General features: G+C 41.7%; 2 protein-coding genes across 5 annotated transcripts in view; one reads left to right on the top strand and one right to left on the bottom strand.

The window, feature by feature from the left end:
* The window catches only part of OXNAD1 (oxidoreductase NAD binding domain containing 1), a 38,229-nt gene extending 35,919 nt beyond the window's left edge, over positions 1-2,310 (bottom strand). For all 3 annotated transcript variants that reach the window (XM_063114894.1, XM_063114895.1, XM_063114896.1), the window contains exon 1: positions 1,994-2,310. The gene's annotated coding sequence lies outside the window, so the exon portion shown is untranslated. The remainder of the gene's footprint in view (positions 1-1,993) is intronic.
* Positions 2,311-2,508: 198 nt separating this feature from the next.
* DPH3 (diphthamide biosynthesis 3) lies at positions 2,509-9,084 on the top strand. Of its 2 annotated transcripts, XM_063114231.1 has the most exons (3): positions 2,509-2,724; positions 3,217-3,291; positions 6,636-9,084. In XM_063114231.1, exons 1-3 carry the CDS (start codon positions 2,617-2,619, stop codon positions 6,699-6,701), a joined length of 249 nt encoding a protein of 82 aa, XP_062970301.1. In that variant the 5' UTR covers positions 2,509-2,616; the 3' UTR covers positions 6,702-9,084. The 2 variants fall into 2 exon arrangements, with proteins under 2 accessions (XP_062970301.1, XP_062970302.1); XM_063114232.1 differs by lacking the exon at positions 3,217-3,291.
* Positions 9,085-14,371: the final 5,287 nt, after the last annotated feature.

The raw sequence follows: 14,371 nt of genomic DNA, 5'->3' as shown, positions 1-14,371 counted from the left end.
TATATGTTTGACTATGGTTTTACTTTCTTCAGCACAGTACAAGCTCAAACTGGACAGAACTGTAAGAGCTATCAACTCTGGCTAGACTAGGGAGATGGCCAAAAGATGGTAGGATGAAAGAATATGGAAAGCCAGGGAGGCCTGCCTGCCCCCTGACCCCCAGTCTAGGTCTCAAGGGAATCAAAACTGCTTAGCAGAAGATTTCAGCAGTCTGCAGAGCTACAGTGCTGCTTGTTTAATCTAAATCTGCTTGAAGTATCATTACATCACAAATTGCATAGCAGTTAAGAGCCTAGGTTCTAGGGTTAGACAGATTTGAGTTCTCCCTATAGCTTACTGCCACTTACCAGCTTTGCCTTGGGCAGGTTCCTTAGCTCCTAAACCTCCCATGTCCCAGTGTTAAAGATGGGGTTAATGATACCTATACCTCGTTGGGTGGTTTTAATGTCATAATACGTGAAAAGGATTGGTACAGCGTTTGGCACATAGCTTCACATTATTAATAAGTGATTCATTGGTTTTTCTTTTTCCATTTTAGGTAGTACATATTCAAACAGTTGGAAAAATTGGAAAATTACAAAGAAGAACTACCCAACCACTCTTGTAATTTTTACAACTACTAATTTCAGATTTTAAGATTCCCCAGCAATTTATTTTTGATACATCCAAATTGCTTTCTAAAACGTCCACCAATTTATACTCCCATGAGCCAAATGACTGAACCCATTTCTGTACATTCAGGTACTTAACACTCAGAAACACCGAAGAACTAAAGGCCAATCTCAAAATTATCATTGAGACTACAGAACAGACACTGGAACTCCCTTTTCCTCCTGTTTCCAAGAAGCAACCTGGGAAGTATTTGTGTGTACAAAGATACAGGGAGCAGCTCCACTTAGCTGTGCAGGCTTTGGTGGGATTTCTCCCTTGTCCAGACAGACCAGAATCATCAGTTAACCCACAAGGTCAACAAATGTTTCCTAACTGCTAGTAGATCTTCAATTATGCAAAATGGAGTGTTCGTGAGGCCCTCTGAATAATCTTCCATGAACTCCTTTAGTGTAACTTCTGGATTTTCTCCAGAACTCTCCTCTGTCTTTAGATTTTCAAGCTTTAAGGAGCTAAATCAGGTGGTGCTTCATCTCAGTGTGCACAAAATCAGTAACTTCATGCAAACATTTGAATGTATGTACATAAGCACAGGGGTGTGTATTGTGGCTATGTATTATATAAATATAAACTAAATATAGTATATATAATTACTGAACCAAGTGAAACTCATGATTTCCATGCAAAAGTAGAATATTAAATCTGAGAAAGATTTTGTAATCATTTCTAATCCAAGCCTTTCTTGGAGGGCCCAAAGAATGCAAATTTCCAGTTCCCAGAGCTAATTAGCAACTGAGATTCTGAACCCAGATCTTCTCTCAATAGCTTTTTTCCCCCCTCACTACACTGCATTCCTTCTTTACCAATATATAAATATGCCTAGTAACGCAGCAATACCCCATAGGATCCAGATTTACCATAACAGGCACTAGCACTGCTTTCAAGACAAACCGCCTTTTATTTGCATTTTGCTTCAAGGTAGACAGAGGTCTCAGGCTGATAATCCTGCCCATTGACACCATTCCTTTTACAAAAAAGAAACTCCGGTTCACATAAGTTATTTGTTCCTGGGCTCTGCAGACAGACAGGCTCTTCATTATTTCCTTGGTGTGCGATCTTGATCAAATGCCTAACTCTCTGTGCCTCAGTTTGAAGATTAATCAAATGGAATCACAGCTAAACTCCCAGGGTAGACGGGGGAATTAGACTTAGCACAATACCTGGCACATAATAAATTCCCAATAATAAAGGTGATGTTATTGCTGTTACAAGCCTGGCAAACACAGGGCTCGAATTCAATTCCTGCCTTCCAAGGCGTGGTGCTTTCAGAAACACGATTTAGGGTATTTGAAGACATCTGGGGTGAAGAAGGGCAAGGAGGTACCTGCAGCCTGGAACTATAACAAGCTGGGCGGCGCCCTGAGCTCAAGATCACTCGGTGAAGCGAAATCCCGCAGGAACTGTTCGCCAGTCACTGGGGAGGGAGGTCGAGGAGGCTGAGCTGCTCCCGCCGCCGCCCGAGCCCAGGCAAAGCGGCGCCCCCTTTTCTCGAGGGCTGGGTGGATGCTACCTATCGCCCGCAGCAGCCTTCGGCGGGCTGTTCAACACCTCTCGCTGGGAGGCAACGTGAAGCAGGGAACCGGCCGCAGCAGATACCGCGCTGACAGACCAGGGCCAATTCCACAGCCGGCGCGTGGGCGCTTCCACGGCCCCCGACGTGACGCAGCCGCCGTACGAGCGAGGCCCCCCATGCTATTGGTCGCTGCCGCCCAATGGGAGGAGCGGTGTGCGACACCTCTGAGCCGGAAGAGTCCTCCTTCCGGTGTCTCCGCCCCTCGCTCGGCCGTCTCCATGGTGACCGCCAAGGCCGGAGTTGCGTCATTGTCTGTGCGACGGAAGCGGTAGTCCCCGCGCCGGCGCCAGGTCTAGGCCGGTGGCCGCGGAGGTGGGCCCTCCGAGGCGGTGGCGGAAGGCGGGGGTATCAGCCCTTGGCCGACCCCGGTGACCATGGCGGTCTTTCACGACGAAGTGGAGATCGAGGACTTCCAATATGACGAGGACTTGGAAACGTATTTCTACCCCTGCCCGTGTGGGGATAACTTCTCCATCACCAAGGTAATTTCAGGGCTCCTCCCGGCGGGCGCGTTTCGCTTTGCAGTGTTGCCAACATCGTTCGATCGTCCCCGCGGCTCGGAGTCACCCACGCCCTGTTTCTGTATCCCCTCCCCCTTACCAATTAATACTCTGAGCTTTCATTCTGGCCTTCAATTAGGCCAGGGAGGGGGTGGCGGGGAGCCCTGGTCCCCACATTCCCCCTTTATGGTCCCTTCCTGGGATACTTCTTTAGAGGAGGGGATTCGTTTTTGTTTTTCAGGGGTTTTAAGGCGACCGAACCTCGCCTAATCCTCCTGAGTGTTTCCCCTAAGGGACCCTTCCGGGGAAGGATGGGGTTGGCGTTTCTCGCGGAAGGACCCTTTGGCTCTCACCCACCTTGCGGGGAGGCAAGCCACCAAGAAGAGACTTGCACGTAGGGGTGGGAGAGGTTTGTGGGGAGGAGATGGAGAAGGAAAGACTATGCTGACCACACGGTGTTTGATTTCGTTGTAGGAAGATTTGGAGAATGGGGAAGACGTGGCAACGTGTCCTAGCTGCTCTCTCATTATAAAAGTGATTTATGACAAAGTAAGGGATATAATTTAAAAAGAGGGAGGGGGGCTGTGAGGCAGTGGCCAGGACCTAGAGCAGCGTGTCTGGTATGTAAGTGCAGGAGAATGTTTCATTAACAATGTGCTAAATAAAGTGCTATGTTAAAAAAAAAATTAATAAACATCTGTATCGTAAATTAAAATGTTTAAAGTTCAAATCCCATAACTCTATCTTTGGAAAGGGTAATAAAAATGCTTTTTAATGAATATTATTGACTACTTATTAAATAGAAAAAAAACAATTTCAAGGATTATTTTAATTAATCTTTATTTCTCCTGTAGTTAGTGTATGTAATTAAAATTCAGAGCTCATGGACTTATTTGGAAGGGAAGAATTGTAAATTATTTCTTGCTTGGCCTATACATAGAATTATGCATTATCTTTTTTGAGATGTCATTTCTAGTTGCAATTTTACAATTTCATTTTAGTCTTCAGTTGTCCTATTGTCTTTTATCTAAGGATGTTGACAGTAGAAAATAAATAAATGTTATTACTGCCCACCTCTTCCCAAAGTTTTGGTTGGTACTTTGAAAAGAGTCTTTAGTAAAGAGCTTAATATTCTTAAGGATGAACTTTAGGGAAAGTGGGGATGAGGCACAGAGCCTCGTGAGAGAAGCAGGCTATACCATAATTTAGAAATTTAATGATTCATTCTTGTATTAAAATGTGCTCTGGAACAGAAAGCAAACAGGATCAGGAAGATCAGGAGTACCGGTCTATAAGGAGGTTGCAGTCTTAGATAGACTGATCTTGGTGGGCCTTACTGAGAAAGGCCTTGTTAAGCAGAGGTTTGAAGGAGCTGAGGGAATGAGCCATATACGTGAGGGAGAGATGGTTAAGAGAGCTGGGCAAAGGGAACATTCAGTGAAGGATCCCTAAGGCAGGAACATGCCTGGTTTTGTCAACAAACAAAAAGGCCAGTATGACTAGAGCAGAGCAAATGAGGGTAAGAGTAGTCCATGATGAAATTAGTGGAATGGGGCAGAACACAAAGATGTTTGTGGGCCACTTTTAAGGACTTTAGCTTTTGTTGTGAATGATGTAGGGAACTGTTGGAGGATATTTGAACTGAGAAGTGCCATGATCCAACTTAACTTTTAAAAGAATGATTCCAGCTGCTATGTTCAGAGTAGACTGTGAGGGAGCAAGGACAGAAATAGGATGCTCTTACACTAATCAAAGTAGAAGATGGATGGTTTGTACCAGACTGCAGTGGTGGAGGGAGTGAGAAGTGGTTGGATTCTAAATACACTTTGAATGATAAGGATTTTCTTACTGATTGGATGTAGGATATGAGAAGAGTCAAGGATGATTTCAATATTTGTGACCTTATGAATGGGGTTACCATCAATTGAAGGGGAGGTGACTGTAGGTATCAGTCTGGGAGTTGGTACAGTACTAAGTTTGAGAGGCCTGTTTGTCATCCAAGTCAGGCAGTGAAGAAGGCAATTGGATATACATGTCTGGAGTTCAGGAAAGAGATCTGCTGGCTGTGTAAATTGGGGAGCTAGCAGCAATATATAGCATTTAGAACCATTAGATTGGAAGAGCTCGCCAGTGCTGTGAATGTAGCTAGAGATGGGAAAAAGAAAGGACTGAGCCCTGGAGTGTTCCAGCATGGAAAGGTCAGGGAGGGAAGCAAGAAATCAGCAAAGCGGACTAAAAAGGAACAACCACTGAGGAAGGAGGAAAATCAACAGTGTTGTATCATGGAAGCCAGATGAGAAAAGGTGGAGGAAGTGATGAACTTTGTCAGATGCCACTGATTGAAAGAAATTGGGAATTAACTATTGGCTTTAGCAACATATAGTTCATTTGTGATGGTGATGAGAGCAGTTTTGATGGAGTGACCAGGACAGAGCCTGATTGGAGAAACCTGATGGGTGGAAAATGGTTAGAGAGAATGGGAGGAGATAGGCAGAAACATAGACCTTTTTCTCTAGGAGTTTGCTGCAAAGGGGAACAGAGACATGGGGCAGTAATGGCTGGGTGATGGAGGATTCAGAGAGGGCTTAAGGTGGTGGATACTCAGCTCCCTGAGTGAATGTAGACACAGGAAGTTAGATTTAACCAGCATTGTGGTTTTTGCCAAGTGGATAAGGAGTGAGGGAAGAGTGGTTATGATAATTGACCTTGGAATTTGAATTAGGTAAAGAGAACATCAAGGGAGTGAGGGGCAGTGTAGAGGTGGTAGGAGGAATACAGTGGCAGACCAGAGGTGTTGGAATATGGGATCCAAGGTGGGTAGATGACAGCAACAGAGAGGAGTAGTAATGTTATAGATTGGCGTAAGATTCAAAGTTGATGGGTTTTGGAGGGGGAAGGAGAACAGTTGGCAAAGAAGAGCAGTCAGCCCCACTTCCATGCCCTAGGGCTCTGAGAATACAGAGCCGCCACTAGAGGGGGATGTAGGGGAAACGGTGTCCTTAGAGTGTGGCTTCATCTCACCCTCAGCACTGTGGATATTTTAGGCCTGATAATTCTTTGTTGCGTGGGGCTGTCCTGTGCATTGTAGGGTGTTTAGCAGCATCCCTGGTCTCTACCCATTAAATGCCCATACAAACCCTTAGTGTGTCAATCCAAAATGTTTCCATTAGATATTGCCCAATATCCCCTGGGGCAAAGGAACATTTTAAAGAGGAGGTTAAGAATGTGGAGCATTGTGCTAACAATGGACCGTGAATTCCAAAGAGCACGGTGGAAGGGTTCAGGATGTTGGGCAGGAGAGAGTGATAGGGGCAAAAGGGGCTGATCCTTCAGGGATCAGATTGCAGGAGATGAGGGTTAACTTGGGAGGCAGAGATTTCTTGTGGTAGCTGACATAAACCAGGATAAATGGTCAGAGATTGAAATTCATTTTCATCGTAGCTAACATTGCAGATTATCTGGATTGGGAAGCTCATAAAGACCTATCCCTTTTAGTTGAAAGAAATACTTTGAAGAGGACAGGTATTTGAATGACAAAATATTGAAGTGGAGAAGTTTTAATGTAAGTGGTAATTGATACAGAAACTTAAAAGAGGTGGCATGTCTTTATGTGATTTCTGAGAAGTGGTTGCTCTGTAGTGAAGATGGGTATGTTTGTTTATAAGATAAGGTACTTGATACTAAATAATGAATTCAGGACTAAGAACCAATACACTTTTAAGATTCTGATTAGGGTGCTAACACTGGCTCTTTGAACAAGGATGAAGTGATATAGTAAAGGAAAAACCAAATTAACTGACCTGGATTGGTTATTTCGTAAAATGAAAGTTTAGTATTAATTCATTTGTGACATGGAAACTCCGTGGTTAATGTCATTTCTCATTCTATCTTAGGATCAGTTTATGTGTGGAGAAATAGTTGCAGCCCCTTCAATCAACAAAGAATTAGTTAAGTGCTGAAGAAACCTTCAGGAATCCAAATCCCAACAGTTGGGAATGAACCAAGTTGGAAATATCAAATACAAAGTTACTGGCTTCTTCACAGGGACAACCATTTTGTGGTTTACTGTTCCATTAGGGTGTGGATTCTTTTAATCAACTGTTGAGTTCATCTTCAAATAAAGAAGCAAGTCCAATACATGACTACCTGGATTTCATGCTTAGAAGTTTGAATTGGAAATGTTCTTAATTATCCATCTGAATTTAAAGGAAGATAATTTCAAATCAGTGCTATTTTACCCTCAGTTTCATCATTTTTATATCTTGAACCTAATTACTTCAATATCTGATAACAGCATTGTCTACCTCAGTCATTGGGATCCTTCACTGGGATTGTATTTTTGACTTAGTTATTAAGATGATTAAAATTAGCCCTTCCTTTGAAATTTGACATCAGCTTTGCTATTCTAAACTTAAGCAAATGAGTTGCCTTGTCAGTACTGCACTTCCAGTTCCTACACCAAGCCAGTTTCCTCAGTCTTGCCATTATTAGAATGTTCATGTTTCATTCAGCATGCCATTCTGTTACATTTCATGCACAGAGTTTGTTCATGGTATTAAAGAAAAAATATAGTGAGGTCACAATTTCTCCAGAGCTAAAAGTTAGTAAATAAGAAAGAAAAGTTCAAAGTGAAATGAACAAAGAATATGGAGTTTCTTTATAGTCTGCATGTTCCTTGAAAGTCAGGACAAGATTAAAAAAAAAAGCTAAATAAAGTAAAATAGGTAACAATGAGAGGAACAAAACATGCCAACTTGAATGAGATTACCAGATCAGAGCAAATAATATTTCCATATCTTGATTTTTATTTGTTTTTTGATAAGGCTAATTAAATTGCATTCCAAATAGGGGTTTATGTCAAGTTTTCATGGCTGGTGGCAGTGCTTTCAGCATACCACTGTCACTACACCTAAAAGATAAAGCATCTACAACAGAGAATGAGCTTGAAAATGGGAGGCCTATTCTGAATAAAATGCCCATGAGGCCACATCTAATAGCTTCTATGACGTGGAGCCAAACCAGACATGCACTCCTGCAGAGAACTGTTGCCCTGGAGAAAAATATGTGAAGATAAGCTGTCAGTCTCTCTTTGCCACAGTGCTGAGAATAGCTAGAAATTAGAATCAAACAGAAATTTGAAAATTCCCTTTATGTACACAACTTTGCTGTGTATATATAAAGTTTTAAAAATGCACTGCCTGGCACATTGTTTTGGGAATGGCTCCTACAACTAGAAAAATAGCTTGCTAGAATGTATATGTCCTATTACTGATTGAGAACTGTGCTGCACACACTAATTGGAGTTTTAAATTAAGACAAGTGAGTGGCCTTTTTTTTAACCTGCCAGTGGCATGGCTGTGTGCAGTCATTAGGTTGAGACATAATAAGTGACCAAAAATTGACAGAAGTGCTTGGTACTTTTTATGGCATATTCCTGAAGTATGGAGAAATCTCATTGCTGTGTGGGACACTGACACCCCAGAAGTAATTCACAACTGCTTTGCAAAAGTAAAGTGACTGCTCATGTAAACAGCAGGGTACATGCTGACTGGTGGGAATGAACTGCAAAGAGAAACGAATTGTCCCATGCTCGTGGTGGTGGTTTTCTAGGTATCACTAACATTAGCTCCCTGCTGATGAGTTTCAAAGACACCCTTAATATGGGTCTACAGTGAACTTAGAACAGGAAGAAAAGTTGTCCAAGTTCAAACATCCCAGGAGAAAAGAAGCATACACAGTGCTGGCAATCAGTGATTGGTGATACGCTGCAATAATGGCAATGATTTTGTTTCTAAAGCAACTGAGTCACTAAGTTTGTGAACTACAAAAGAATACATCAGGATTTAATCTTACATTAGCAGAAGGTAAAACCAGAGTTGCTGAGTGATGTGTGTGCCTTATTTTGCCCAAGACATTTCTGAAGCACCTCTGAGAACTGATTTGTAATCCATGCTCTGTCTCTTAATAGTTCTGTAATCTTTAGCAAGGCCGGTAGATTCCTCATCTTTAGAATTAGGAGACTGGATCAGGTGATTTCTCAGCTCTGAGTTCTCTAATTTCAGGCTTGCTAGCTTACAGGAACTGAAATGGCAATTGAAACCTTAATAAACTTGAACTGTCTAAATCATGAATTGCAGAGAAAGGCTACATTCTTCAATAACTTGATGTTACTACACTTCTGAGTTTGAAAATTATAAATTTAAAAGATTCTTCATATACTTACATGTAAGCATTCAGAGATATTTTTCTTGGGAAGCATCCAACGTTTTTGGTAACTGTACATATTAATTACCAGAATAAATTGTATTGGCATGCTGAATAAAGTCACATAATTCAAATCCATTTATTTTCATGTAGTTCTTCCCTTAATTATTACCATTTTGAATTAAAAGACTTTGGTGTAATGATTTTATACTTATTTATTTTTTAATTTTATATTTCTTAACCTGCTTTGGGGCATTATAAGGTTTCTGGTATGGAAGGTAGAGTTTTTAAATAGGAAAATTGTGTCTGTTTCCATGGTTTGGGCTTTGGGTTTTATTAGGGGGAAAAAAAAAACTGAGTCAGTGGCAGTAAGGCAAAGATAATTGACATTCTCAGATGAGTAATTCAGTTTATTGCCAGGAAAGGCTGGTATTTTATTTAAGGCTGATGATCAACTCTTGGAGTGGTTTGAGAGCCCAGCTCTAGGCAGAACACAATTTGAATCTTAGTCCCTCCGCTATCGTCATAGACAAGTTATTTGTATCTCTATGACCTGGCTTGTGGAATGTAGACCATAATAGTACCTCTTTCATAGGCTTGCTCTATGAACTCATTTATTTGGCAAGTGTTGGTGGAGTGCCTTCCAGGCTCTAGGTGAAGACTGGGTTTCTGCCATCATGGAGCTTACATGCAACCAGAAGAGACAGGAAATGAGATTACAGACTGTGGTTAGAGCCCAGAAAGAAACAAACGAGGTGATGTGATAGTAATTGGAACAGATGCCTTTTTAGAGTAAGCAGGAATCTGAGGTCTGGCACTTTTTCTAAGACCTAAAGGATGAGAATGAAGCAGCCTTTTGAAGGTTAAGTGATCTGATGACTATAAAACATTTAGCACAATACCTGTTATATGTGCACACACACAAAAAGGTTAATATTCGGACTTCAAGAATAATTCAACATTGTTTTGCACATTAACAGTATTCCCAGAATAAATATGAGAAGTGCAAAGTTTTGGACAGCCGCAGCCCCCACCTTACTGAATGTGGGGGTGAGGCACTTGTTTTAACAAACCCTCCAGCTGATTTTGATGCAACTAAAGTTTTAGAACCTCTGCTTTTTCAAACTTGACAGCACATTTGTACTCCCTTGGGGCGCTTTAAAAGCTATGATGTCCCAAAGAGTCTGATTTAATTGGTCTGATTTAATTAGTCTTGACAGGTTGGGCATCAGGATTTTTAAAAAGTGTCCCTGCTCATTCTAATCTGTAGCCAAGGTCCAGAGCTACTGGGATAGAAAAACAAAAAATTCATAATCACAAAGTAAAAAGGACCCAATTTTTAGAAATGGTCACACCTCCTTTGCACATGGAAGTGTGTGGGCTCAGTTGGCCACACACTTTGTATTCAGGCATGAATAGGCCTTAACAAGTGACTGAAATAGCAGAGGCTGGGCTACTGTACACCGTGGGAGAGCCTCAATCTGGGTGGTCTCTGGTCTGTATCCCCTATTTAAACAGCCAGTTGTCACAGTGTCCAGTACACACTCTAGTTACTAATTACATACCCTACAAAAGTGACAACTTCTGCAAGTGTAATTAAGATTTCTTTAACTCCATTTGCGGAAGCCTGCCATTCCGTACTTCCATCCAAGCAAATTGCTCATGATTGCGTATTCAACTGGGAAACCATTTTACAAATGATTCCTTGTAAAGGATTTAAAACAAAGGACATATGAAAAAGAGAGATCACAGTTAAAAATGCTAACCCCCATCTCCACATAATGCTTAAAATAGAGGCCGAGGGTGGGGTAGGGGAATCTTCAAGCTTCTGTACATACTTGCAGAGATGTACATACTTGCAGAAGATCCCTAGAATTCAGAAACAAAACACAATTCTTAGTAAATTTCTGAATTAATATTTGTCAAGTTGTAGGAAAGCAAGTTTGCATTTTTTAAAATTGTTTTTTGGTCTTTAGACTTCACTAAAATTAGAGAAGAAAAGTTGCTAACCAGACTTTTTTTCTTGCAGGCGAACAAGTTCAAGTTTGCAGGGAAATCTAGAAGTTAGGCATGTCCAACTTCTGGAGTGGAAACCATGGAGACAGGTGGTGAAGAAGTCTAGAAAGGCCATTGCTTCTGTATCGCCATTACCTCTGTGAGTTTACAGCCAATCCTTGGTTATGAGCTTGGGGTTGCTGTTGGTCAGTAGAGCTGGCAGTGAGGAGAAAGCTGGGCTTGCAGCAGGAAAGGAGGACAAACTAACAGACCAGCTCCTCTGCATCTGTCTCTCACCACCTCTAACTATGGTGCTCTTCAGCGTCATGGCTGCTGCTTCCTTTCTGCCTTCCAAATCTTGCATGAATTTCTCTTTTTCAGCCAGTCGTAACCCAGAACCACATAGGGAGGAGGATTCTGGGGAAGAGTTCGAGTTTAGCCAAGTTAATACAGTACTAAACTACCATCATTACTGATAACAAAAAACCACTAAAATCCACTTGAATATTTTGGTTAGAAGCCCCACTAACCCTAATCTTTGTACAACCTGAGAAACCTTGTCACAACACCTGCTTTCTGAGATAGAACAAATGCTGGGAAGCTGAGCTGGCTGTTACTGCAGATCACAGAGGCCCAGGTAGGCCCAGCAAGCTATTTCTATAGAAGATAGCTACCTCAGTCTTGGTCTGGCAAATGAGGGGTATATAATGGAGGAACTACTTCAATATGACCTGGCTTCCAAAGAGGAGTGAATGTCTGGTAAGGGGTGTGAGATCCCAACAAGTGGCACAGAGCCACTGTCACTGCTTCAGTCTAGGAGGGTCAACACTTGGGACTGAGGCAGTTTGCATCTGAGACCTGGCCATGGTAGCAGGACCCAGTCACTAGGCAAAGATTTGGGGCCAGACTTCATACTTAGAGGGGAACTGAGTATTTGGATAGGGTCAAAGGTTGTACCTTTGGGCAAAGATCATTTAGATCACACTAAGATGTTGATATCATAATCCCCATGTTAACTGAAACCAAGGTTGAGGATGGAGAAGAGGGGGAAACAAACCCTTAATGGACACCACCTGTGTGCCAGGCTCTTTACACAAGAGCAGCACAGACCTTCCAGGTCACCCCAGAGGGCATTGGATATAAGTGTACAATCCCAAATGGCAGTGAGCATTACTGTAGCTGGCAGGTATCTCTGAATTACCAGTTGGTGATGATGGTAAGAGTAAACCAGACTGGATGAGGGATTGGGGACCATTTAATGAGATTAAATGATATAATGCATGTAAAGCAGTTAACACAGTTTTTGCACATAGTAAGAGGTCAATAAATGATCATTTAATCTTACATATTTCTTCTATCAGAAATGAATCAAGGATATGGTCTGGGGAACTTGTCTGAATGTACAAGTTAAAACAATGGACTCAGCCATAATGTGTCAGGGTTCGATCCAGAGAAGCAGAAGAACTGTTAAGTGATAGAAAATGAAAGATCTGTTATAAGAATTAGAAACTTTACATAGTGGTAGAAGCCAGTGGAGGCATCAAGGGAAGGCTGTCATCTGTGCATCTGATGTTGAGCCCAACGTAGCATAGGTCAGCCAAACTGGTGGTTGGAAAAGAAGGCTTGGTGTGAATGTGAACAAGGGAATATACAAACTGGAACCTGTGTTGGTCTCTAACCACCTCCAACCTTGATGCAGTGGGTGACTTACAGGGAAACCTGGCACCCCTCTGCATGGAGTTGCATAAGTACTTGATCCAGGACTAGGAAAGCTATCCATGTATAACAATGTACGTGAGCCCTACTGTTCCTCATGTCCTTCTCCAACCATCAGAGCTGCTTTACTTCTGGCTTCCAAATCTTGCACAGAATTTCTCTTGCGGTCATTGCCAACCCAGGGCCATGCAGGGAAGGGAATTCTGGGAAATATAGTCCCAGTTTAGCTAAACTGTCACCACATACAGTGTTGGGGATGTCAAGGCAGAAGTGGAAGACTATTTGCTCTTAAATAGGCAAAGTGATAATAGCATCACATCATTTAACGTCATACTATGATGTTGATATCATAATCCCTGTGTTAACTGAAACCAAGTCTTTGCCAATGTGTCAGTCAAGGATTGTTGCATTATAACCACCCCCAAACTCAAAAGACAATGGTAATTTATTCTCATTTAAGTGTCTGCTAGTCACTTGGGGGCTGGCTGATCCTGGCTATGTTTGGCTCAGTGGTTCTAAACTGCAGGTTGGGTCTGGATCTGGTCCCATGTTTTTGTTCCTTCTTGGACCAGTGCACTAGCTCCATTCCCACTGCTCGTGTACATTTCAATTCTTTGCTTGCATCATATCTGCCAATATTCTGTTGGCCAAAACAAGTCACATGGCCAAGCCCAAAGTCAAGGACAGGGAAATACAATTCTCCTATGGAGGTAGTGGAGGGAAGGAATGAATATTTTCAAAAAGTAATTTAGTGTACCATTATTAAAAATTATTAAATGACAGGCTTTGCATTTTAGTACAACAGTTTTGATTCCAACTCCCATTTTCTTTCTTTTGTGGCAGTGTTTGAGCGATTGAAAAACTTCCCAAAGGACAAAATGGAGGCAATTGAAACATTAAAACAAGTCAGTCACTCTCATCTTGCTGGCCAGACATGGGACAACAGCCCCATGGGATTAATTTTTGCTAAATTTGCATTTTGAGATGAGTGAGTCTTTGGCTATGTTTACCATATTCACATTCAGGCTTTACCTTCAGCAATGTAGTTCTGGTATTAACAGGTTTATATTTTCAAAGTCTACTATAAATATCCACTTGAAAATATTTATTAGCTCTAATTATGGAGAGAAATGGGGCCATATACTCAGAGTGTCATTAAAAGTGAAATATAATACCCATGGAAACCTAGACTGCTCACCTTAGTATGTCTGTTCCTGGTTGCTGACACTTTAGAATGACTGGTTTTAAGTGTTTTTATTACAACTAATTCCCTGATACATTTCAGAGATGCCCAAGAGTTTGTTATCCAGACTATTTCAAATCAGGACAGCAGTTTTCACTTCAAGTCTGATGTGATATGCACGGCTATGGCTGAAACCTTGAACTTTGGACCTTAAGCAGTCTGTCAAATATAACATATTCCTAGCTGAATGATGCCTGCTTATGACTTGTCCATCTGGCTTGGCTAAGCACTCTTCATACCATGCTGAGTTAGAGTGAAAAAAATTAGACGTGAAACAGAACATTCTGCTTGGAAAAATGTTAAGATTGTTAGTAGTTATTCACCCCAAGATGGATAAATGGGATCATTTAATCAATAAATTTGCTCCCAGCATTTCTTGTTTATGAGAGCTGGGCCTAATCTCTGTGCAAGGGAGGGTTTAGAAAAATAGAATTATATTACAGAGAGTCTTTAAGAACAGGTTGGAAATGT

This window comes from Cynocephalus volans, chromosome 11 (genome assembly GCF_027409185.1).
Source record: "Cynocephalus volans isolate mCynVol1 chromosome 11, mCynVol1.pri, whole genome shotgun sequence".
NCBI classification, from domain to species: domain Eukaryota; kingdom Metazoa; phylum Chordata; class Mammalia; order Dermoptera; family Cynocephalidae; genus Cynocephalus; species Cynocephalus volans.
This window is presented reverse-complemented; position numbering and strand designations above follow the sequence as displayed.

Bases quoted from the DNA above. Each gene is read 5' to 3' on its own strand.
- DPH3 (XM_063114231.1), top strand. From the start codon at position 2,617: ATGGCGGTCTTTCACGACGAAGTGGAGATCGAGGACTTCCAATATGAC. The intron at 2,725-3,216 runs GTAATTTCAGGG...ATTTCGTTGTAG, and splicing joins ATAACTTCTCCATCACCAAG to GAAGATTTGGAGAATGGGGA. The intron at 3,292-6,635 runs GTAAGGGATATA...ATTCTATCTTAG, and splicing joins TAAAAGTGATTTATGACAAA to GATCAGTTTATGTGTGGAGA.